This window comes from Nyctereutes procyonoides, unplaced genomic scaffold, assembly GCF_905146905.1.
Source record: "Nyctereutes procyonoides isolate TBG_1078 unplaced genomic scaffold, NYPRO_anot_genome, whole genome shotgun sequence".
NCBI lineage: Eukaryota > Metazoa > Chordata > Mammalia > Carnivora > Canidae > Nyctereutes > Nyctereutes procyonoides.
Genome location: NW_026575151.1, coordinates 12025961 through 12050997, shown reverse-complemented (window position 1 = coordinate 12050997; position 25037 = coordinate 12025961). Strand labels below are relative to the sequence as shown.

At 41.4% G+C, this 25037-nt stretch overlaps 1 protein-coding gene across 3 annotated transcripts in view; it reads left to right on the top strand.

Moving 5' to 3' along the window:
- SHROOM3 (shroom family member 3) overlaps positions 1-25037 on the top strand; it is a 173010-nt gene that overhangs the window by 14521 nt on the left and 133452 nt on the right. For 2 of the 3 annotated variants that reach the window (XM_055313021.1, XM_055313023.1), the window contains exon 1: positions 20670-20801. The exons of the other annotated variant lie outside the window; for it this stretch is intronic. In XM_055313021.1, the coding sequence (XP_055168996.1) occupies positions 20797-20801 (5 nt within the window). In that variant the 5' untranslated portion in view covers positions 20670-20796. Of the gene's footprint in view, positions 1-20669; positions 20802-25037 lie in introns of those variants that run through there. 3 annotated transcript variants of the gene reach the window in all.

Below are 25037 nucleotides of genomic sequence, written 5' to 3'. Positions count from 1 at the left end.
TATAGAAAATAGTTTTTGAGTTGAATCCCTCTTAGCTTGTAGGAAATCAAATTACTTTTCACTATGATGAATGTTATTACACCTTCAGATACTTTAGTGGAATTCGCTGCACAAATATGACAAGAGAGTGAAGGGAGAGTCGGAAGCCAGACTGCCTGGATTCAGATCCTGGCTCTGACCTCGATTTTTCTGAGACTATGGAACTTTGAACTCCCAGTGCCTTAGTTTCATTATCTTCAAAATGAGGGTAATAGTATTTTCCTCAGAGGGTGATTATAAGGATTAAATGAACTAATGCAAGTAACTAGCACAAAGTGCTCAATATGTGTTATTTTTTTGTCATCATCACTTTGTGTTGTATTTTATTATTCTGTATTTGTATGAAGCAGGAGACTGATGGATCGGCCCACTGCAGCTTGCCCAAATTTAACATGGTGTAAATGCACCTAACTTTGATCAACTTGTGTTCCTTGGGACAGTTATCTTTGAAAAATGTGTACTTTGAAACTAACAGGACTGAGATTTATTAATTTATAAATGAATCCCCTGACTTTCTATGCATTTCTATGTATTTCCTATGAAATACATGAATAAGATCAGCATCTTAGATTCCTAAGGCTCAAATGCATTCCAGTCTTCAGGCAACTGGGGCCTTATATTAGAATTTGAGCTTCTGATTGCCTTGGAAGAGGATACTTTTAATTCTCCTAGCCTGTGTGATACTGGGGAGTGTGGGATAGCTGCTCTAAGGAGTGTTGACATCAAATATATTCTGGCTGCCTTTATGTCAAGTTGCTGACATGTTATATTTCCTGTCCCTAAAGCAGGATAGTCAAAATGCTGTGCACAAATAGGTGGATATGATTTTTTAGCTTTGGTTTTTCTTTTTTTTTTTTTTTAAAGATTTATTTATTTATTCATGATAGACATAGAGAGTGAAAGAGAGGCAGAGACACAGGAGGAGGGAGAAGCAGGCTCCATGTCAGGAGCCCGACGTGGGACTCGATCCTGGGACTCCAGGATGGCGCCCCGGGCCAAAGGCAGGCGCTAAACCGCTGAGCCACCCAGGGATCCCCAGCTTTGGTTTTTCAATTGTGTTTCCTTAGTAAAAGCACATGATTGCTTTTGAGTTTAGCTATGTCATTTAAGTATATCCCTCCTGCTTAGGATCTTGGCCATATCTAAGTTGCCTGTGTGTTAGTCTAGTAAGGCGGTTGATCAGTATTATCTCTTAAGTCTGAATTTTCTTGTTAAAATGTTAAAGTGAGAATCATCCACCTAAGGAATGCCTTACAAATATTAGAAATCACTTTTTCGAGGATTGATATTAGTAATTGTTAGGTGTGGGAAACTTTAGAAATCATAACCACCTAGAGTGGTATGGGCAGGGGAGAAGAAGGAGGGTGTAGAAACAACTACACTTGTAAGTTTTGTAAGACAAAAGTGATATTGCACTCAGAGTAAGAGATCTGCGAATTCTATCCTATTCATTCCAGATTGAATTTTGAATAAATGACGAATTATTTGTACACATAAAGCTAAGGATTTACTCATCTATAAAACCAAAAACTTGAAGTAGTTGATGCCTAAAGTATGTTTTGTCTTTAACAGCTCAAAATCAATCTAATGTGACTTTTGGATGGAATTCCTCAAGGGACAAAGTAGATGCACATTTAATTTAGTGCTGAGCAAAGCCTTAATAGTAAAGATTAAACTGATTTTGAGGTAAATATCCTCTTCTGCAATGCAAACAAAAGCTATAAAAGTAATGTCCCCATGTTGATGTGTATCAGTATGGGGGTACTCAGTGAAAAGATTGCTATGGGAAGATAGATTGGCCCTATTTCATCCTGACTTCATTATTGTTTTAAAGATTTTATTTATTTATTCATGAGTGACACACACACACACACACACACACACACAGAGGCAGAGATATAGGCAGAGGGAGAAGCAGGCTCCCTGCGGGGAGCCCAGTGTGGGACTCTATCCCAGCACCCCGGGATCACGCCCTGAGCCAAAGGCAGGCGCTCAACCACTGAGCCATCCAGGAATCCCTCAATCCTGACTTTAATAGTGTGGACACAGCAGCAGAAATAATGTCTCTGATGGCAACTTAAATGAGAAACAAGAGAAATCAGGAGCAGAAATTTACCCAGAAGACAATGTGTCAGTGACATCCAGCCCAGAAGAGACATTTCCAAGCACCATTTAATTGCACGTTAGTGGGAGAGGATAGTTTTCATTACAGAAATCCTAAGACAAATTGGAAAAAATAAATTGCGTTTGAATTTGATTTGTATCATAGCCTTAAATTCTGTATCCCTTTAGCTAAGATACAGGGATCTGTGTCCCTTTAAACTGTTGGTATGCCATCAGAGAGCAAACAAGTGTAACCCATCCCTCTAACATGGGTAAGCAAAAATTAAAATAATCTTATTTAAGATAGAAAAAGCAAAAGGTAGAAATAATAAAGAACTGCCCAAGTGGTTGAAGACACTGTGCACTTCAGCTAAGTGACACCAATAGGGAAAACCTAGTAGAATTGATGAAAAGGGAAAAATATATTTTCAGGGGCATAAATCCCAGAGGAAAGAAAAATATAAGCAAAGATAGAGGCTTTCAGCAGATCGAAAAAAATCCTTGTTTTCTAGAATGTCTCTTCAAAGATATTTGGTAGAAATTCTAATAGCTATGGTTAAATTTCTCTCTAATAACAAAATGTCAGATGCATTCTTTATTATTGCAAATTTCCAAAAATTTGGCACAATACAATATATAAACATATTTTTAAAGATTGTATTTATTTATTTGCAAGAGCTAGAGTGAGACAGGTCATAGACAGAGAAGAGAGAGAAGCAGACTCACTACTGAGCAGGGAGCCTGATGTGGGACTTGGTCCCAGGACCCTGGGATCATGACTTGAGCCAAAGGCAGACACTTAACTGACTGAGCCACCCAGGCGCCCTGGCACAATACATTATATTTCAAACAAAGAAGTATTTTTAAATACCCTGCTCACTACTGACTCTGCTGCTCACCAGTATTAATGCAAGATAACTGCTCTGAATCTCAGTTTTCTTAACTGTAAGATGGGGGTAAAAAGCTCTGGCTGCAGAGTTACCTAGGTTATTAATTTCATACATATACATTACACTACACACATAGTATTGTACTGGATAGCTGGCAGGAATCCAATAAATGCTGTAGGGACATGTGGGTAGTGGTCTTGGTTGTCAAGCTGCACCCAGACTGACACAATTTGCATATATTTTACCCAGTCAGCTTACTGAGCATCAATTTCAAAATCTGCAAGCATGATGGGAAAACGTTCAAGTGTGTGTGTGTCTGTGTGTCTGTGTCTGTGTCAATGTCTGTGAAACATCTGAGAGTTGCCATCTACTAATAAAACATCTTGGGAAAAAGAAGATGCTACTCGGTTATAAATGATTGCTTGTCACCTACCCCAGTTCTGTTGGCTCTAAAACATTTATTGCAACATCTCATTATAGTTTTCTCCATTTCTGATTTTCCTGTTTTATAAAATTATATGAATTAAAACTGAATTCAAGGCATGTTTTGCAGTCTTTCTGGATCTAGAAGATGAACAGGCCAAACTGGAAATAAACAAAGCCAGGAATCTTAAGCAAGAGTGCAGAGACCTATTCACTCCCACTCTCTGAGGAATTTATGACCAGTAAAGTTCTCTAATGAGCACAGAATGAGAGCATTGCATCTTCTCTTAATTAGTTTGACAGATATTCATTTAAATTTGAAAAGATTCCCAGGCTTGGGATTGCAAAGGAAGGTTCTGAATTCCTTTTACATCTTAATTCTGTTTTTGTTGTGGTGGCTCTGGGGAATGTCAACATCTGAAGAAGAATAAAGCCCATGTCTTCATCTAGGGACCTCCACATTTTCTATTTATAAGTGCTGTGAACCAGTACGCTTTGACTTTGCAGCTGTGGAATTGAACATAAAGCACCAGGTTCTGCAAGAATACCGTTGGCCTTGGTGTCTATGAATTTTTTTCTCATGCCTAATAAAGGATAGGCTGGCTTTAAAGGGCCAGCCTTACTTCAGAAGTCACTAATCTGATGTGTTGGCAGACACCAAAATTGATGAATTCACTAAACTATGAATGTTTTTACAGCCTGTACTTAAAACCATGGATATGAGGCTACCACCAGCCTTTGGTTATCCATGGAAATGAGTCATCAGGAGGCCATATATACTCCCTGTAGATTTACATATATGTATATGTATGTATGGTCATATATATCCTTTAACCAATAGTGACAGTAACCTTTATCAGGGTTGTTAAAGTATACTGACAATGGCAATGACTCTACCTTATCACACCTTACTAGCTATTCACTGGAGCACACGGGTGCTGAAATGCACCCGCCCTCACTGGCCTGGCCAGGCACCATGGGACTAGCTGCATGGGTCCTGAGAAGTGCCTTTTCACTGTCCATACAAGAAAGGCCCCTATAGGCTGACTAGCTGGGGTCCTGACTGGATATTGCTATCAGGGAGATGTCTAAACACAGACAGCTTTGAGGGGAAGCACAACATTTGCCAGTCTACCAAAGCTAAACATTTCGTTCTTGAGCGAATTCATTCATCAGGTCAGTCTGGCCTACGGTTCTTGGCAATGTGTCCCCTCCACACCTCCCCCACCACCATATTCCCCAGACTTAAAGCAGATTCCTTTGCTTTTCTCAATCCGTCATGATGAAGCCAGAACATAACATCCAAGGAAAGGAGTCCAGAAATTTTAGGCCTGATTTAAAGAAAGTGAGACAGAAAACATCCACTATTCTCTCCAGTCCACTGACTTGTTCATTAGAGCATATCCTTCGTGGACATTTTTTACTTACTTCTGGCAGAGGTGGGGTAGCACAGTGCCAGGTCAGAATGAAGTGAAAGCCCCTGCTTTACCATTTCTTTGTGGAAGAACCTTGAGCAACTTTTACCTCTTTGAGCAATCATTTCCTCTTCTGTAAAACAAGAATGCTAATGTGAGACTTCACTGAGATAACATATGTAAACTGCTTCCCAATATGACCATATTGAGCAGTTTCTCAAAGTGGGCCCTCGGGGCCAACAATGTAACTGAGGAACTTGTTAGAAATGCACATTCTCAGGTGCCCAGATAAAAAACTCAAGAGTGGGAGAAAGTATTTGCAAATCATATATCTGATAAGGCGTTAATATTCAGAATATATGGAACTCAACAACAACCTGGTTATAAAAAAGTCAAAGAACTTGAATAGACATTTCTCCCAAGATGATATACAGATCTCTAATAGGCACATGAGAAGATGCTCAACATTTTTTTAAAGATTTTATTTTTTATTTATTCATATATTTATTTTATTTATTCATATTCGCCAGCCTGCAGGCGACACTAAACCGCTGCACCACCAGGGCTGCCCAAGATGCTCAACATTAATAATAATCAAGGAGATGAAAACTAAAACTTCAATAAGATGCTACCTTGTGGGGATCCCTGGGTGGCTCAGCGGTTTAGTGCCTGCCTTTGGCCCAGGGCGGGATCCTGGAGGACCGGGATTGAGTCCCGCGTCAGGCTCCCGGCATGGAGCCTGCTTCTCCCTCCTCCTGTGTCTCTGCCTTTCTCTGTCTCTCTCTCTCTCTATGTCTATCATGAATAAATGAATAAATCTTTAAAAAAAAAAGATGCTACTTTGTACCCACTGGCTACTATAAAAAAAATAGGTCTTGGAGAAGATGTGGAGAAATTGGAACTTTCGTGCACTGTTGGTGGGGGTGCTGTAGAAAGCAGTGTGGTGGTTCTTCAAAAAATTAAACATAGGGATGCCTGGGTGGCTCAGTGGTTGAGTGTCTGCCTTTGGCTCAGGTCATGATCCCAGGGTCCTGGGATTGAGTCCTGCATTGGGTTCCCTGCGGGAAGCATGCTTCTCCCTCTGCCTATGTCTCTGCCTCTCTATCTGTGTCTCTCATGAACAAATAAATAAAATCTTAAAAAAAAAATTAAACCTAGGTTTACCATATAACCCAGCTATTTCAATTCTGAGAACAGATCCCAGATAATTTAAAAGTGTCTCCAAGAGGTAATTGTACAGCCGTGTTCACTGCAGCATTATTCTTAATAGCCAAAAGATGGAAGCCACTCATGTGTCCATCCATGGATAAGTGGGTAAACAAAATGTGGTCTATCTGTACAATGGATTATTCAACCTTAAGGAAAGAAATTCTGACACATATAACAATGTGGATGAACCTTGAAGCCATTATGTCAAATAAAATAAGCTGGTCACAAAAAGACAAATTCCATGCTTCCACTTACATGAGGTACCTAGAGTAGTCCAACTTGTAGAGGCAGAAAGTGGATAGGTGGGAAATAAAAAGTACAGCACAGGGAATGATATTGGCTATACAACAGTATAAATACACTTAACGCTACTGAACTGCACAGTTAAAAATGGTGAAAGATGGGGGGATCCCTGGGTGGTGCAGTGGTTTAGCGCCTGCCTTTGGCCCAGGGCCACGATCTTGGAGACCCGGGATCAAATCCCACGTCGGGCTCCCAGTGCATGGAGCCTGCTTCTCCCTCTGCCTGTGTCTCTGCCTCTCTCTCTCTGTGTGTGTGTGACTATCATAAATAAATAAAAAATTTAAAAAAAATGGTGAAAGATGATAAATCTTATCTGTGTTTTACCACAATTAAAAAAATATAATAAGAGTGGAGCTCAGTAGTCTGAGTTTTAATGAGTCCTCTAGATAATTCTGATGCTTGTTCAAGTTTGAGAATCCCTAATGTAGATAAGCATTAAATGAATGGTGGCTGCTATAATAATAATATCATTATTATATATGCATCAGTAAAATATAAATGATGTTCAATGTAGTTTGATTTAAAGTGTCCTTTATTCTAGATTTTGAAAATTAGTGAGTTGTGGGGTGCCTGGGTACGGCTCAGTCATTTGATCCTCTGACTTCGGCTCAGGTCAAGATCTCAAGGTCCTAGGATCAAGCCAGAGTCTACACTCAGTGGGGAATCTGCTTCTCCCTCTCCCCCTTCCCCCTTCCCCTATTTGTGCACTCTCTCTTAGATAAATAAATAAAATCTCTTTTTAAAAAAAAAAAAGAGAAAAAATTAGTGAGCTGTTTTTGGAAAATCCTGCTAAGTGAATTTGGGATATACAATTATCAAGAACATTCCTCTTCCCTCACCATTTTACACTTTGAAAAGCTGGTATATTTTCTAATTTCCTGATAGCTGAATGGAGAAGAACAGCATTTCATTTCTAGAGTATACATTCAGCCTTGGGAAGCTGAGTAATCATTTTTCCAGGCTCTCAGGACCTCAAAGTCCATATAGAACATTTTTTAGAATCTGTTTCTGCCCATTATTGCCTTCAGGATCACAGTCCTACATTTTTTGAATATGTGAAAAGCCAAGTAATGTAAACTTTTTCTTTCCTTTCAAATGGCCCCCTCTGAATCAGAATAGATGGAAAGAGCAGTGTTAGCAGTATCTTTGTGCCTATCTACAACTTTCCAACACTCAAGTAGGTGGGCAGTGTAGAATTATTATATACTCACACCATTTGAGATTCTGAGTAAAGTTAACAGCAGAGACAACATTAATTTACTAATTTCAGTAGACATTCCTGAACTGTAAATGTTTTATTAGCCTTGAATTTAGATTATCAAACTTGTTTCAGGCAGTTCTTGCCACCTGGTGCTTTATTTTTATTTATCTTTTGGAGGGCAAAGGGCAAAAGGCTTTGAAGAATACCCCAAACAAGCAAGGAGAAGCATTTCTGCAAGGAAAATTAGTGGCATGTTGTTTTCCTGTGCAAAGGGCAATGGGGATATAATCTCAGTGCTACACTTGACCATCATCTGTCAAACCAAAGCAAATAAGCTAGTGACAGTCTTTTTTTTAATTGTAAAATTAGGACAGAGAGTAACCGCCATGTGGTATGTCTACCCAAAGAAAACCACCCCCATTTCAGAAAATGTTTACTTTCCTAGTCTGAGTGAGTGATGTGCCATCAAGGTATGAATTAAGACACAGCATTTGTGGAAAGGTTCTAGTTGTTTAGCAAGAACCATAGCTATTGATTTTTGGTAATCTTGACTTTCTGAGAAGGAGAGAACTGGTTCTGAGGATTCATCTTTGAAAATGAGAAAATTGATGCACAAAGAGAAAGAAAAGAAAGAAAAAGAAGAAAAGGGTGAGTGGTCAGCTCTATCTGCCTTCCTGTGAAATCTGGAGATTCAATCTTTTTTCCAAAAATAACTGCACTTTGTTTTGTGCCATTCACTTCCTATTTTCTTCAAATGGCCAATTATCTTGATACTCTTGGAGTGATCCTTGTTTGATGTGAATGTGTATTTTTTCCAGTGAGATGCCCCCTGTTAACCCCTCCCTAAGTTTTCCATGTTTTCATCTGTAATCTGGGGTCTTATTATAAAATGAAATAGGTGGGGATCCCTAGGTGGCTCAGTGGTTTAGCACCTGCCTTTGGCCCAGGGCGTGATCCTGGAGTCTGGAATCAAGTCCCACACCAGGCTCCCTGCACAGAGCCTGCTTCTCCCTCTGTCTGTGTCTCTCTCTCTCTCTCTCTCTCTCTCTCTGTGTGTGTGTCTCTCATGAATAAATAAATAAAATCTTAAAAAAAAATGAAATAGGCATCCCTGCGGAGGGACCCTGGTGTTAGTCCTCTCTGAGCTAAAATCTCGATTCTCTCCCTCTCTCTGCACACAGCTTCTCACTAGTGTAGCAGCTCTCTCCAGACCTAGCTACTGTGGGGATGGGATTCTGGGCATTGGTCACGTGAGCTACTCCTTCCACCTGGGTTCAGTAGTCCTCGTTCAAATGAAAAACCATTCAGGGTTTTGACTATCTTAACCAGTTTGTCCTCCACTGTGGGTGGGAATGGGAGGACCTACTTGAAGCACTGCTTATAAGATGAATTTTCCCCCATTTAAAGAACTTCTGTAAAGTGTGCTGCCATAGACTGCATATGTGTGCTCCCCCTCTCAGATCCATATGTTGAAACCTAATCCCCAATGTGATGGTATTTGGACATGAGGAGTTTTAGGGGATGATTAGATCATAAGGGTAGAGCGCTCATAATGGGATTAGTGTTCTTACAAAGGAGACCCCAGAGAGCCCTCCCACATTCTGTCATGTGAAGTTATACCAAAAAAAAATCAGTTATCTATGAACCAGAAAGTGGGGTTTTGCCAGACACAATCTGCTGGCGCCTTGATCTCAGACTTCCCAGGCTCCAGAACTGTGAGAAATAATTTTCTCTTGTTTATAAGCCACTCAGTCTATGCTATTTTGTAACAGTGGTCCAAACAGACTAAGACATGTCATAACATAAAATCGACCATTTCAACTACTTTTAGTGTAAAATTCAATGTCATTAAGTACATTCACACTGTTGTGCAACCACTGCCAGCAGGTATCTCCAGAACTTTGAGGCGATGTTTAGGCACTTCTGGCCTCAGTTCTCAAACTCCAGTTGACTCCATGCTTAATGTCTCTCAAAGTCTGTGTTCCTATTATTTAACTTGGAGAGTAGGAAAGCTTTTCTTCCTTTCTTTCTTTCTTTCTTTCTTTCTTTCTTTCTTTCTTTCTTTCTTTCTTCTTTCTTTCTTTCTTTCTTTCTTTCTTTCTCTTTCTTTCTCTTTTTTTTTTTTTTTGTAACAAACATTACATGATGAATTGGTTTCAGTGGAATTCAAACGATCTTGCTTTGGTTATTTCTTATCAGGAATGCTGAATTTTTTTTCTAGGAGTGATGGCAGAACTGAAGGGGAGAAGGGGAGGCATCTCTTGTGAGTCAATTTAGCAAAAAAGGAAATGGTGAGATGATCTTAAATTATTCCTGGAAATATATTCTGGGTACTAAAGGGCACGTTGGTATTCTCAAAGAATGGACACTTCCAGTTTTTACCCAGTAAACCTCTGGTTGTACCTTAGGGCAACTTCCTTACTGTTTTTATATTTGCTGTCCATAGATAAGAGCTTCTGAAGGTCATGGCACCCTTAGGCTCCCATTAGCTGGGTGGGGGAAGTTCTTTAATATTTACCTAGTGTGCACAGCATGCCAGGAACTCTACAGCAGATATATGAAACATGCCCAGCCTCTAGCTTGGCCTGAGGAGGGAAGACGTCCCTGGAGGTGTACCCTCTGCTCATTCCAACTTCTGGAGTTTCTGGGGGATACCCTAAGGGATTATAGCCATCTTCATCCAGTGTCTACACTACCCACCATGGAAGTATGTTTGTATAATACAGGCTGAGTCAGTCACATGTTGAAAAAGATACACTTTACTTCTTGGAATATTCTTGGAACAATTTAATTGCATTTTGCCCGAAGACAAACTTGCTCAGATATATTTCTTTTTGATCCACACCTTGCCCTCCTCCACCTACCCCCCCTTGGTATAAAGCCCTCATGTTTCTCTTCATCTGCTCTAAACCCTCTCTGGGGAAATTCTGCATTTTATTTTGGAGGTATTCTTTTATTCCAGATAAATGTCCAGGAATATAAAAAAAAAATGAAGTGAGCAAGGTATAAAATGTAAAAAGCCCTCTTATCCAAGAATGAAATAGGGTGTGGTGAAGACTGGGATGAACTCCTAAGGCAGTTTCTAGTTAAATCTCTGGCTAATTGACAATATTAAGTATGGAACTCGTTTGTTTAGCCAAACAATGAAAATAAAAGTGGATGCAGAGCTCATGATATAAGAAAACTTAAATTTTTGTGGAGATAGGGATCCCTGGGTGGCTCAGTGGTTTAGAGCCTGCCTTTGGCCTAGGGCATGATCCTGGAGTCCCGGGATCGAGTCCCACATTGGGCTTCCTGCATGGAGCCTGCTTCTCCCTCTGCCTATGTCTCTGCCTCTCTCTTTCTGTGTCTCTTGTGAATAAATAAATAAAATCTTAAAAAAAAAAAAACAACTTTGTGGAGATAAACGGAAAACCTAATGGTGTGCTAGCCAGTGAGTTTTAATTTCCCTGTATAACTGCTAGTGAGTCCCAGGGCACAACTTGTGAGATACTAAGTATCCTCTAAAGAGATTTTAGTCAGGCTTAAATGGTTTTCTTTTTGCCAGAACTTTAATGGTCCTCACATTTTATATCTGTTGCTATTATTATTAAATTTTCCATACTGAAAAATAATTTATTAATAATGACATTTATTTTAGGCAAGATTTAGTCACATGTCACAGATACTCTGAAAAGGACAGTTATAAACTTAGGTTCTTCTTAAAACAAACATTATCAAATAACCAAGATAGAGCCTAATCCGTATGATATCCATCATCCTAGCAACTTGTAAACATTAAATCACTGGACTTCTAAGTTATTAAAAAAAAAAAAAAAGAGGGATCCCTGGGTGGCGCAGCGGTTTGGCGCCTGCCTTTGGCCCAGGGCGCGATCCTGGAGACCTGGGATCGAATCCCACATCGGGCTCCCAGTGCATGGAGCCTGCTTCTCCCTCTGCCTGTGTCTCTGCCTCTCTCTCTCTCTCTCTCTCTCTGTGACTATCCTAAGTAAATAAAAATTAAAAAAAAAAAAGAAAGAAAGAAAGAAAAGAAAAGGAGAAGGGAGAATTTCCAGCATATGAAGTTGGAGAGATTGTTATAGGATAGTCTGATGTCCCCCTCCCTACTTCCATAGCGCCCACCCTATCACTGTGTCTAATGCAGGAAATTCCTCTATGATATCTAGCACAGAGGTTCATCTGGGCTCTCTTTGTATAGGTTGGGGTCAAGGAGCTCTGTACCTGACAAGTCAGCTCTTTCCTTATTTGCATGGCTTCAGTTGTAAGAAGGTTGAATCTCTGAGTCCTAAATTCTCTACTTTAAGTAACTACTGACCATACTCCTTGCCAAAGTAAGGTGTTATTTTATGCTGTCAAATTTTACAAACATATGTGTATAACTCACATGAAATATTTACCATCCACTATTAGTATTTTAGCAGAGTTATTTTGCAAGGAGTTATTTAGCAATGTTACCTGGGAAATGTCTTATCTGTTTCATTAATATCTCCTTCCTTTACTTTTATATAAAAAGCCCCCCAGAGAGTCTGGGAATATACTACAGATGGGCAAGTTGTCATGGAAGTTGGAAAAATTGGATAGATAGAAAAAAAAAAAGAAGAAAAATTGGATAGGACTTTGATGGAACTTCAAAACTGAATGAACTGAAGTTCATTTTCAACTTCCATTTGGCTTCTCTTGTTGATGCCAAGGAAGAGAGGGCCATACCTAGGTCCAAGTACTGCCAAGGGCCTAACTGAGAGGAGGGCCAGAGGAGTAACTGGCCACTCTATCATGGCTGTCATTAGCCATGCTGGGTCCTCTTCACTACTGAGGAAATGGGACCAAGAACAGCAGTGTCACTTTTGCTCAGCAAGCCACTAAATCATATCATGGAGCTGGAAGGCCAACTTTAGTAGTTTACAGAAAGGAAATTAATTTGATTCAATAGTTTTTTACCAAATATCTACCAAACAAAGGACTAAGGAAGAAATATAAACAAATGAAGTGAGTAAGGTACAAAATGTAAATGGCCCTCTTATCCAAGAATGAAGTGGGGAGTGGTGAAGACTGGGATGAACTAGAAAGCTAATGACCCCTCTAAAGGGGGCAGCAGATGCTCAGGTCCAATACATTATTATCTTGAAGGAATGCAGTCCAAACGTTTTCAGAAATCTGGATTTTTATGTAATTGATCCCAAATGATTAAATGTTCAAACTGAAGGCACTGTGTGGACCAACATAGCACAAGCTGGCTGAAATAATCCTGTGAGCCAAATTGCAAACACCAGTCCAGGGTCTCACAGGTGGGTTGTGTCCTGAGTAAGGACATTATAGAGTGGGACTGTGTGTGGATCCAGATAGTTTTCTGCAGTTGGCCTTGGCAATTCCTCCCCCTTCTCCAGAAAAGATTGAGATAAGCTCTACATCCCCCCTCCCCTCCAGAGAAATGCCCCATTGCCCTCTGAGATCACTTGACCTTATCAGGGTGCAAAGAAGGAAAATAGCTGAGAATGTGAGCATGGGGAATGAACACACAAAACAAGCAAGAAAAGGGCAGAAACACAGAGCCACAGAAAGGTCAAGCTCAAGCACGTTTGAAAACATGCCTAAAGTATTGGTGTTAAAAACCTTAAAATTTTGTTTCTCTTTCCTGAAAAATCCCATTCCTTAGTCCATACTGCAAGTACCACTTTCCACCAAAAGGCAAAGTTAATGGATTTGAAATCAGTGTTCTTTAGTCTTGTTAGGGCACAGTGATTAATTAGTTACCTGTAATTTCAACAGACATATGCTCTTCAGGGGATCAAGCAGATAAGGCGCCTGACGGGAATGTTGGGAAAGTTCCGTCCCGCCTGGAAACAAATGATTTATGCCAACTGATGTTAAAATGCAGTATGTTTTCAGTTAAGAGGACCTGCTGGAGGAATGCAGCTCTTGAGCCTCTCTTCATTTATCTCGGTGTTTACAAATCCTGTTTGAAGTTGAAAGTTAATCATCATCCTGCAGCTTTGCGGCTGTTTTACAGCTGAGAATTGTAGAGGTGACAGCATGAACCTGTCGATGGAATCGTGTGAAGGAGTGATGGAAAAGGGGCCTGTGGTGTGTATAACATTTAGCCCAGGGAAGTTGCCAATGGCCAGGTCCCAAAAGATGGAAAGTGCTTCTCCTTCTGATAATTCTTGTCCCAGGTGAATGGGGAGGCTTTTCAGAATTAGGTGGCATTTGGCGTTTTGATTGGATGAGAGTGAAGAACAGTCTGGTCCCTCAGCTTCAAAGACGTGTAGACAATGTGAGTGGTGCATCAAGTGAGGAAGAGACAGCCTTCATTTTCTGGCCCCTCGTGGTGATCTAACTCTCAAGCTTCATAATAATCAGATCTGGGTATGTTTGTTTTAGTGCAGAGAAGACTCAGATGGGTTGTGTCTTCCTTTCAATGTGTCAAAGATGTGAAAGCAGGACTAGGCTCCAGAGGACAGAATTCGGACCAATGGGCCGAAGCTAAAGGGAAGCAGAAGTCAGGTTTGATATTAGGATGAATATTCTAGCAATTAGAGCTGTTCGAAAATAGAAGAGGCCTTGGGTCAGATTGAACAGTGCCCTAGTGTTGGGTATTCCAAAAGACATTAAGATGTCCTGTGGGGCCTAGGTAAGATGAAGGGCCCATTCTTAGCTAACTTCGAGATAACTATGATTCTAATAATCTGGTTTGGAATTCTGGAAGGATCAACCTCCTGTATTTCCTAATTCCTGGGTCATAGATCATGTTTTAAAAGTAATAATCCAGGGCAGCTCTGGTGGCCCAGCAGTTTAGTGCTGCCTTTAGCCCGGGGTATGATCCTAGAGATCTGGGATCGAGTCCCATGTCAGGCTCCCTGTATGGAGCCTGCTTCTCCCTCTGCCTGTGTCTCTTCCTCTGTGTGTGTGTGTCACTCGTGAATTTTTTAAAAAATTTATTTAGTTCAAATAATAGCCCACGTCGGTGTTTGAATGGTATATATTTTATTTTTATTTTATTTATTTTGTTTTTTTAAAGATTTTATTTATTTATTCATGAGAGACACACACAGAGAGAGGCAGAGACACAGGCAGAGGGAGAAGCAGGCTCCATGCAGGGAGCCCGACATGGGACTCGATCCCGGGACTCTAGGATCATGCCCCAAGCTAAAGGCAGACGCTCAACCACTGAGCCACCCAGGGATCCCCTGAATGGTATATATTTTAGCTGCATGTCTTCTTGTCCAGTATTGTAGAGACTCTGTCAGAATGATGATACTTTTGATGAAAGAATTAAAGGAAGTTTTTGTGAACAGGAATTTACCTTTGACGGCAGCTGGATATTTTTCAGACTTCAGCCTTGTAGACCTGCACTAATATATGTGATTACTTCATTGCATTACAGAAATATAATTTACCTATTTAAGAGTATTTTGCTTGTTAATCATCAAAGATTTTAATTTCCTAAGATATAGTTTCAGCCTGATGGTATATTTCTAAGTTGTAGAAATTGGCTTACACTTATTTTTTTTGACCAAGAACTAACACATGGAATATTAATTAAAATATGAAAGCTAAATTTAAGATATCTGGGTAGTCCTGTAGACAGCTGATTTTTTAGCATTAAAATATGAACTGTTAGAATGACAATTTTTTAAAAGATTTTTAATTTATTTATTAGAGAGAGAGCACATGCAAGGGAGAGCAAGAGAGAGAGAGAGGAGGGGCAGAGGGAGGGGGAGAAACAGACTCCCCATTGAACAGAAAGCCCGACATGGGGCTCCATCCCAGGACCCTGGGATCATGACCTGAGCCAAAGGCAGACGCTTAACCAACTGAGCCACCCAGGAACCCCTAAAATGACAATTTGAAACTGATAAACACATATGTTTGAGTACATGTAGTGTATTTTGCACATAGTATACATATTTGTATGGGTATTTCCTTGGAATAGGGATATTCAGTCATCAATTCTAGTTGTTTAAACATGGATACCAGTACTTTAATCTACTGCCAATTTTATCCACTGACACAGTGATGTCCTTTATAGCATGCATTTCCCTCCCAGTACAGGATTCAATCCTGGGCAGGTTTTGCAGCTAATTTTCATGTCTTTTTAGCCTCTTTTAATCTGGAGCATGCACATAATCTTCCTTTGCTTTCAATGAAATTGGTTATTTTTGAAGAATATAATCTACTTTTTCTTCAATAGAATGTTGAGGACATTTCATTTGTCCTTCTGACCTACACTGTGTTTGCAGGAAGGATGATATACTCTGAGGAGTTCTCAGGCTGAGCGCGGGGATCGCATGGTGACTCCCTATGTCATGGTGCTTAGACTAGGTATGAGTTCTCTGTATGGACCAATCCAGTCTTTGGAGAGCAGCCTGCCCTTAAGGAGGTTTAATGAAGCCATTTGCCACCTCTCCTCACATCTTAGTGAAGTTTGTAAACATACCAGTATTTGCTTATTTTGGAAATTTCAAAAATACTAAATAATCCCATGATCTCTTGTTCATTTATTTGCATAGAAGTATGAGAGTGAGTGGTGACATCCCTGAAGCAAGTAGAAAGAAATTCAGTGGAAGCTGGGGGATTTAGACTGTTACAGAATAGCAGTGAGAAGGTGAGCTGGTGTTTTTGCTGTAAGAGGAAGACATGGAGCAGTTCGGTGGGGAGGTAATGAAAACCTGAATTAGGGTGGTGAGAAAAAATGAGGGGCCAGGATGATCAAGAGGGCCTGGTGGGCTTTAAGAAATAGGGTCTGGCCACTAATTTTTAGTGAAAGATGTTTGAAACCCCTTGACGTGTGGAATTGTGAGGTTATTTATAGAAACAGGCCATTCAGGAGGGTGATCTAGGTCTTTCTTGAAGGGGAAAAGATGATGCTTTTGATCTTGGGCTGGTCTTTGGCTCTACTTGAAAAGGTGTCCAACAGGCAGTTCAAAATGAAGAACAAAGCTGAAGAAAGCACCTGAAGCCATGTTATAAATTTGGGGATTATCTCCACAGAGGTGATTGTTAAAGATGGCATCCCCGAGGAAGAGAGCAGAAGCAGCAGAAACAGCCTTGTAGTTGGTATTAGAGGAAGAAAAAAATAGAGCAAAAGGGATGGAAGGAGGAATAATAAGGACACACTGTTCTGGAAGCCAAGGGGAAGGGTTTTAAGGGGAGGGAGTGGTTAACAATGTCAACACTGAGGACAGGGGTGGGGTGAACACTAGAGGAGCCTGCCAGATTTAGCAATGGAGAGGGAGGAGTGGTTTGGGCACCTTTGAGCTTCAAAGCCTAACTGTGGGGGTTAGTAAATGTCAGTAGAGAAGGAGACAGAGGCTGAAAGGGCTGGGGCATTTTGGAGATGTCCAGCTGTAAGAGCAGTGGAAGGATGGGGGTGTAGGGTTCCAGGCTGAGAGACCCCACAACTGTCTTCCTGTGGGACTCCTGTCTTTCATCGTAGCCTGGAGGCATCTCCCCACTCTTTTTTTTTCTCCCCACTCTTTAATGAATCTTTAAAATCATTCAACTGTCACTTTTATCCCAGAACCAGATGAAAGAATGAAGGGGTGCCTTCCCTGGGTCAGTCCTCCGGCCACAGAGCTCAGGTTCTGCCAGAGAGCAGCACTTTAGGTGCACCATTAGGTGATCTGGAGGGTCTCTGATCACCCAAATCAAATCTTCAGGCATTCAGCCCCTAAGAGGGAATGCAAAAACACATGGCAGCCCCCCATGATTGAAATAGTTTGGAAAATGAGCCTGACTTCAATGGGATTTTTGTGGTTTTTCTCCTTTGTTTTTCTGTTTCCATCTCCAAGAGACTCTTATTGCCAAATATTTTTTAAAAAACAAAAACGCTCTATCAATCAAGGGCAGAGACTCAGCACGGCTGAGAGCCTCCCACTTGGCCAACCCTGGCACTGGTAAGTTATCAACCACCAGTGGAGGCTCAGGTGATCTGCCGACTACAGGTAAAGTTGTCTGAGGAGGTTACTGATGCTCCCCATGGGTCACTCCAGAGAAGCTGAGCTGACCTCCACTGAAGGAGACAAAACACAAACAGCATGAAGAAGGATTTCTAGTAAGAATTAGTTTATATGCTTGCTGAATCCCCAAACCACCAGGTTTGTACCAAAGCAAACTTGAGTTATTGACCCTTGGAGTTTATTTATTTATACAGTGGCTTGAGCAAAGCTTTATTTTCTCTTCCCCATTCTTTCTTTTTCCTTAGACAAGATGCTGGTCCCAATTGCATAAAAAAATATAGGTCCAGTTTTTTGGTTTTTGTGTTTTTTTGTTGTTGTTGTTCTGATGTAATTTGGATTCTCTTCTTTCTGTCTTAGTTTGGGGCAATTGGATAAGTCAACTGGTAAGTTTTTATAGGAGCATTCCTGTACCTTATATTAAAATTCTGCTTCCCAACCCCCCCCCCCACACACACACACACTTCTTCTTTCTGAATTTGTCACTTAGAGGCTAGCCACAGCGGATGAACTCATCTAGTCCAATACTGGTTTGCAGAGCTGTGGTTCTTGTGCTCACTCCTGCCCTCTTTTCCTGGAGTCAGTTCTTACTTGAATGTCAATAAAATGGCAGCTCTCAGCAAGGGAACATTCTTGATTCCCGAGGCAGGGAACGAAGCCAGGCACTTGTACATTTGTTTTCAAATGAACTGGTTCTTATGTTGTAAATATTTAACTATTCACCATAGTCTTCCTACCAAAGTTTCCATTAGGTTTTCAGCTAATTCTATTTCCCACAGGCAGATAAAGCTGCTTTTGCTTTCCAGAACCTTCTTTTAGCAAATAGAGATTATATTCCATGGAGTTTGGTTTGAGAAGGAACAAAAAGTGGAATCTGAAAGGCATATTTTTCCCTTGGTTGAGGCAAGGAGGGCATGGAGAACTAAGTTTGCTGGCAGAGAAAAATGGATGCGATGGTAAATCTTACTGATGGCCATGAATATTTTTATTGTTTCCTGGGCTGTCTTTGCTTAAATCTTGGGTGGTGATGGCTAAAAGCAAAGGGGTTTTTTTCTTCTCAGTTTGTAGTTTTCAGAATTAGATGGAAGGACATTAGCTATTAAAGCTACTGAAGAGGGCCAGGTGATCTTCTCTCTCTAATGAAAATGACTTGAGTCAGCTCTCTCCTGACCTTCAAGTTGTTTGGGTTCCTGAATGTCCATTTCTCTCTGGCATTTGCTCTCAGGAAGAAACCCTAGGAATGCATTAGGCAGAAGATTTTGATTTATAGCTCACTTCTGTTTTCTCTTCCAGAGAGAAAGAAGGAAGGAGCTCCTTAAAAGACTATTTTATGCTTTTGACTTCTTTTATGACTCTTCTCCTAAGTTTGGGATATTTTGTCTTTGGGAAATACATTTTGATTTTTCTTTTTCCTTCCTTCATTCCTTCCTTCCTTCCTTCCTTCCTTCCTTCCTTCCTTCCTTCCTTCCTTCCTTCCTTCCTTCCTTCCTTCTTTTCTTCGTGCCTCCCTTCCTCCCTACCATCCTTCCTTCGGACAACATGTGTCTCCTGCCTTCCCAAGCCTGTGGAAAGCAAGGCAGGAAGTCACCTTAAGTCTGAACACCCAAGCTTATCACTCAGTACACCACCTTTCAGAATGTCTAATGGCCCTTGGACCACAAATGACTATGAAGGTCAAAGACCATAAGCATGAGTCAAATTGAAAACATTACCTTAGAGTCAGCCTGTCTGCCTGGTCACTTAGCAGTTTATAAAAATTGACTCCTAGCTAGAAAGCGAATTGCCAGAGGGCCCAAGGAAAGCATTGGGCTCTCACCCAGAGCCCATCATTTACTATGTGGCTCAAATGATGGCCTGGACCTTTCAAGTTAGTAAGAACATTTCATATTTTCATCATCCAATTGACACAAATATTTCTTGTAAGAAAGGTGATAATAATAATAAGAATTTTTAAAAAGAATTTATTTATTTATTCATGAGAGACAGAGAGGGAGGCAGAGGCAGAGGCAGAGGGAGAGGGAGAAGCAGGCTCTCCGAGGAGCAGGGAACCAGATGTGGGATTCAATCCCAGGACTCTAGGATCATGACCTGAGCAGATGCTTAACCACCTGGGTCACCTAGGTGTCCCAAGGAGAAGAATTTTAAGAATTAATGTTCAACTGAATATTTCTTAAAGTCCCTTTTTCCCTGCAATTGACAAAACAATTTCATTGAAGATTATTGTGCTTCGACATTTTTTTTCTGCCTCTTTCCTGTTTGGTTCCAGATTTGTGTGAAACCATCAAAGTGTTTTTCAGCAGTGTGAGCTGAGTGTGGGCCTAAAAGGACACTCTTGGAATTTGAAATCAGAGACGTTGGGTGGGAGTCGGGGGAGCAAATAAATTCCCTGTGCACTCAGATGGAGCATAACTGGGGATTCTGCATTCTCTGTCTAAAGCATGTAATGGAGAGAGCAGAAGTTCAATCCTGAAACTATTGTTTAGCTTTGTGTTGCTTATAATCGCCAGCATGTTCATATTTGTAGTTCGTGTATACCCGTTTTAAATTTATTTCCATTTTTCTCCACAAATATTTTTTTAAAAATCCATTAACGTTGGAAAGAAACGGACATTCTATTTTTTTAAAGATTTTTTTATTTATTTATGGGAGAGAGAGAGAGAGAGAGAGAGAGAGAGAGAGAGAGGCAGAGACACGGGCAGAGGGAGAAGCAGGTCCAGGCACCGGGAGCCCGATGAGAAACGGACACCCCAAAGAGTCATTTTTAGTACATAAATAAAACCGTCATCGATCCTCCCCATTCCCCCCTTTACTTGTCGTTGAAGCGCTGGAGAGAGCGACGCAGGCCTGCTGTGCGCCGGCGCGGCTGCGGCCCGCCCTGGGTCTTGCGGCCTCGACGCCGCAGCGCTCCCGTCCGCGCAAGGCGGGCGGTGCAGCGCCCGGGCTCGCGGCTGCCTGCTCCGCCGCCGCCGGAGCCTCCTGCCCGCAGGGCTCCGAGCGTCCCGGGACAGGCAGCAGGAGCGCCTGGGCTCCAGCCGCGGGGCGTCCCGAGGTCTTCCGAGGGCGGGGCGGGGCGGGGCGGGGCGGGCGGGGCGCTGAGGCCTCCGGCGGCCGCACAGCCGCGCCCGCGCGCCCTTCCCGCGCAGGGCAGGTCTCCCCGCAGCGCTTATCGCGGCGTCCGACCAGTTAGGCCGCGCCCCAGGAAGCCAGAAATTAGAACGAAGTGTTTGAAATCAGTGTGCCAAAGGCACCCCTGAACTCACATGGGGTAAGTGTATGGACGGGTTGCATATTCCCCAGCAGCTTCAAATCACTGGGGGATTTACTGACATGGATCGTTGGTAAGATTGCGGGAAAGCCAGAGGAGACTTGCCGTGCTTGCGAAATTTTTTGAGGTAGTCTGGGATGGATCGCGATGCTTACTCGGAGTTAAACGGAATCATGGCATAGGGTCTATAATTCTTGCCTTTGTGAGCCATTGCTCCCTTGTTGACCCGCTGCAGTGATATTACATGTTATGTCATTACTGGAAGTGAAAACGTGCTTCTGTGCAAAGCTAATATGTAAACCTCCCTCAGTAGTTCAGGCACCCTTGAACTGTATACGAACAGCAGAAATATTTTAATGTCTGGGGGCGCCTGGGTAGCTCAGTCAGTCGAGCATCTGCCTTCGATTCAGGTCAGGATCCGATCCGGGTCCTGAGATCAGCTCCACTTCAGGCCCCTGCTCAGCGGGGAGCCTGCTTCTTCCTTGCCTCTACCTCTGCCCCTCACTTGTGCTTGCTCTCTCTCTTTCAAATAAGTAAATAAAATATTTTAAGGAATGCTTGATAACAATGTTTTACTTAAGAAATTGCTGGAGTGGGGGGACACCTGGGTGGCTCAGTGGTTGAGCATCTATCTGTCTTTGGCTCAGGGCACAATCCCTGGGTCCCTGCAGGGAGTCTGCTTCTCCCTTGTCTCTGCCTCTCTGTGAATAAATAAATAATAAATAAACGAACAAATAAATAAATAACATCTCTAAAAAAAGAAATTGCTGGAATTAAGAAATATAATCTTAAGTTTAGCGTGGGTAGAATTACCTAAAGTAACTGGCACTGTGCTGTCAATGCCAGGCATTTTACCTGCATCATCTCTAATCAGTGATAAGTGGGAGCTCTTGTCCCTCTTTCAGATGAAGGAAATGGGGCTCAGAGGTGAAACATCTTGATATAATCACTTAGGACAAACATGGTAGATCTGGGATTTGAAATTTGGTTGGTCTGCTCCAAAGCCCCTGTTCTTTACTATATACATTTTTCTAATGATAAAAGCACTATTGACTTTTGTTTTCATAGGTATTGAATGTTGGTGTGTATCATTGTTGAATACTATTTTTGTATGTACCATGATGACACAGGGCTGATGAGTCACCAGAAGGAGCATGCTCTCGTTGCCCTTGAATTTGTGACCATAGACAGTGCTTGGAGAAGTTTGGGACTTTAATTCAAACTGTTGGGAGTCCCAAAAACCTCAAATTATTAGTAATTTCCAAGCTGATGAATTTTCAATTGCGTTTCCCAGAATTACATAAAAAGGTCCTGGATATGTTTGACCATTTTGTATTATTTGTTAGGATCACACCACTTTTAGGGATGCTAGTACAGGCTTTTCTCTAACATTTTTCTTGGATTTTCTCTCAACTCCCTGAGTAGTCCCAGGAGGTAAATCCAGGAGCTTCTGGAATGCAGCCTGCAAGGGTGAGATCCTAGGGTTCATGTAAAGCTTAGCAGTCTCAGACCTGGGGACCGAGTCAGATCCTCCAAAACTGGGTTTTATTTCTCAGAATAAGATACAATCCGGGCAGCCCGGGCGGCTCAGTGGCTTAGCGCCTGCCTTCAGCCCAGGGTGTGATCCTGGAGACCTGGGATCGAGTCCCACATCAGGCTTCCTGCATGGAGCCTGCTTCTCCCTCTGCCTGTGTCTCTGCCACTCTTTCTCTCTGTGTCTCTTATGAATAAATAAATAAAATCTTTAAAAATTTTAAAGAAAAAAAAAAGATACAATCCAACAGCCGTTTCCTTAGGGACTTATGGCTGAATTAGTCCTAATGTTTTAAGAAACCTAAGTTTTAGGTCTTATAGATATGCCAGTGGAATGTCCACTTGGTAGATATTCTATCCAGTGTAGTGTTCTCTATTGTATGTATTCTGTACATGATGGTGGAGGTGACAAGGATTTAGGGAGGTTGCCTGTTTTAAGCTCCCTGAAAGTCAACTGCCAAGAAAATCAGCAATCTTTCTAAGATTATCTATCCACAAAGCTGGTGATTACCATGGGTTTAAGCACATACACATTACTCTCCTGCAAAAGTCTTTCTATTGCTTTTCATTGACAAAGGTAATTTAGAAGTTGGGGTATTGACTCCAATTTATAGATTGATAAATATTAGAACCACGTGAATTACTGTAATTTCACACTAATATTCCCATCCCCTTTGATGGGAATTTCTTTTTAGATGATTCCACTTTTTTTTCTCTCTATGTTGGATGATCAGACAAGGCTGTCAGAATTAAAAATTCTGCTGTATGATATTTGGGCAGAGTAACAAGTCTCTCTTTTTCAACAAGTCTGTTGAAAATGGAGGTATGATTTCCCCAAGAAATATAGAAATGACCTGAAAAAAAATTTAGAAGGTGAAATATAAAAAAATTACACAGTTCAAGTCGATGTTAGGAAAGTAGTCAAGAAAGAGAACCTAGATCTTATATTGGAATGATACATATTTTTTTATTTTTAAAAGATTTTTATTTATTCATGAGAGACAGAGAGAGAGAGAGAGGCAGAGACACAGGCAGAGGGAGAAGCAGGCTCCACGCAGGAAGCCTGACATGGGACTCCATCCTGGGACTCCAGGATCACGCCCTGGGCCAAAGGCAGGCGCTAAACTGCTGAGCCACCCAGGGATCCCTATTGGAATGATATTTGGCAACTCCTTTCACTATGAGCATATTAGTTGATTGTGGATCACAATCACAATGTTTTTCCCAATTTCTGAAATCAATGGTTTAATGGAGAAAATAGTTTTAAAATCAAAGAAAGCAAGAATCATCTTTATGTGCCATTGTGGTTCAATGAGCATGTTGGATCTCATGAGAGATTCTTGATAGGATGGGAGCAACCAAGAGGGAATTTGGACAGTACTCCAAGAACCTTAGACAAGCTTTCCTAGGAACTGGGTACAGTCAGGGCACAGACATTGAGATACTCCTCACCAATAGTGACACGCATCCTTCACTTCACTCAACAAATACTTATGAGTGGCTATTTGTACTGTACACAAAATATACTCAAATGCCTGCATTTATTGAGATTATATTCAGGGCAAAAATATAGACAATAAACATTCAACATAATACATAACTACATGATAAAGAATATTAGATTAGTGCATGGAGAGAAAAATGGAATAGGGGATTCAGGAATTTTAAATAGAACAGAGTAGGCCTCAATGCAACAGTGACATTTCAAAGAGGTGAGAGAGGTAGCCACGAGTACACTGAGCAAAGGAAATTTTCTGTGCAAAGGCCCTAAGACAGGAGCAAGGTATGTTTGAGAATAGCAAGGCAGTCGCTGTGGCTGGAGCAGAGTGAGACGGGGAGAGCAGTAGCGGATCAGGTCAAAGAAGTGATGGGTGAGTGGGGAAAAGTAGGCCATTTGAGGACTTGCAGAGAGCATCGTAAGGACTCTGATTAGCTCTCACTCTAAGTGAAATGAGGAAACATTGCAGGGTTTTGAGCAGATGTGATTGGTGCTTTACAAGAATTGTTCTGGCTTTGAAAAGACTTGCAGCAGGTGGGCAGGGGCAAAAGGAATTCCAGTGAGACATCTGGTATTTAGGATTGAAGATGGGGTTGGAGATGTAAATTTGGAGTCTTTGACACATATCTGGTACCTAAAATCATGAAAAATCCCAGGGACGTCCCTGATCCCTGGAAGTTCCACTTCTAGAAGCTGCATAGGATGAGTTCTAATCCTCAGGTCAAATTGCCCCCACCTTCTATTGTTTTTGGAGGATAGCAGGATGGCATCAATCATATAACCAGCTACACCAATTAGATTAATCATTTGGTATTTACTGGACACAAAACATTTCCACACCATGCACAGTTAGAGCTAGAGGTCATCTACTAAAGGTTTCTCATCTTACTGATAAAAAGGGAGGCTCAGAGAAGTTAAATGATTTCACCAAATTTACAGTGAATGGTTATAGTGGAGCTGGGAGTAGAACTGCCTTCTAGCTCAGTACTCTTCTTAATGCCATCTAGAGCACTTAGAACTTTATTAAATGGGACAAAAAAAAGATAATAGAGAGGCAAAGTCAAAGATCATTTCTGCCACCGTTTCCTTCAGAGCAAAAATATACACAGTAGAGCATTAACTTACGCATTAATTTTGGTAGCACTTGCATCCCATAGTGTAAAAAGCCACAGAGTGAACTTCAGCGGGCCTGCTCTCAAAGGGAA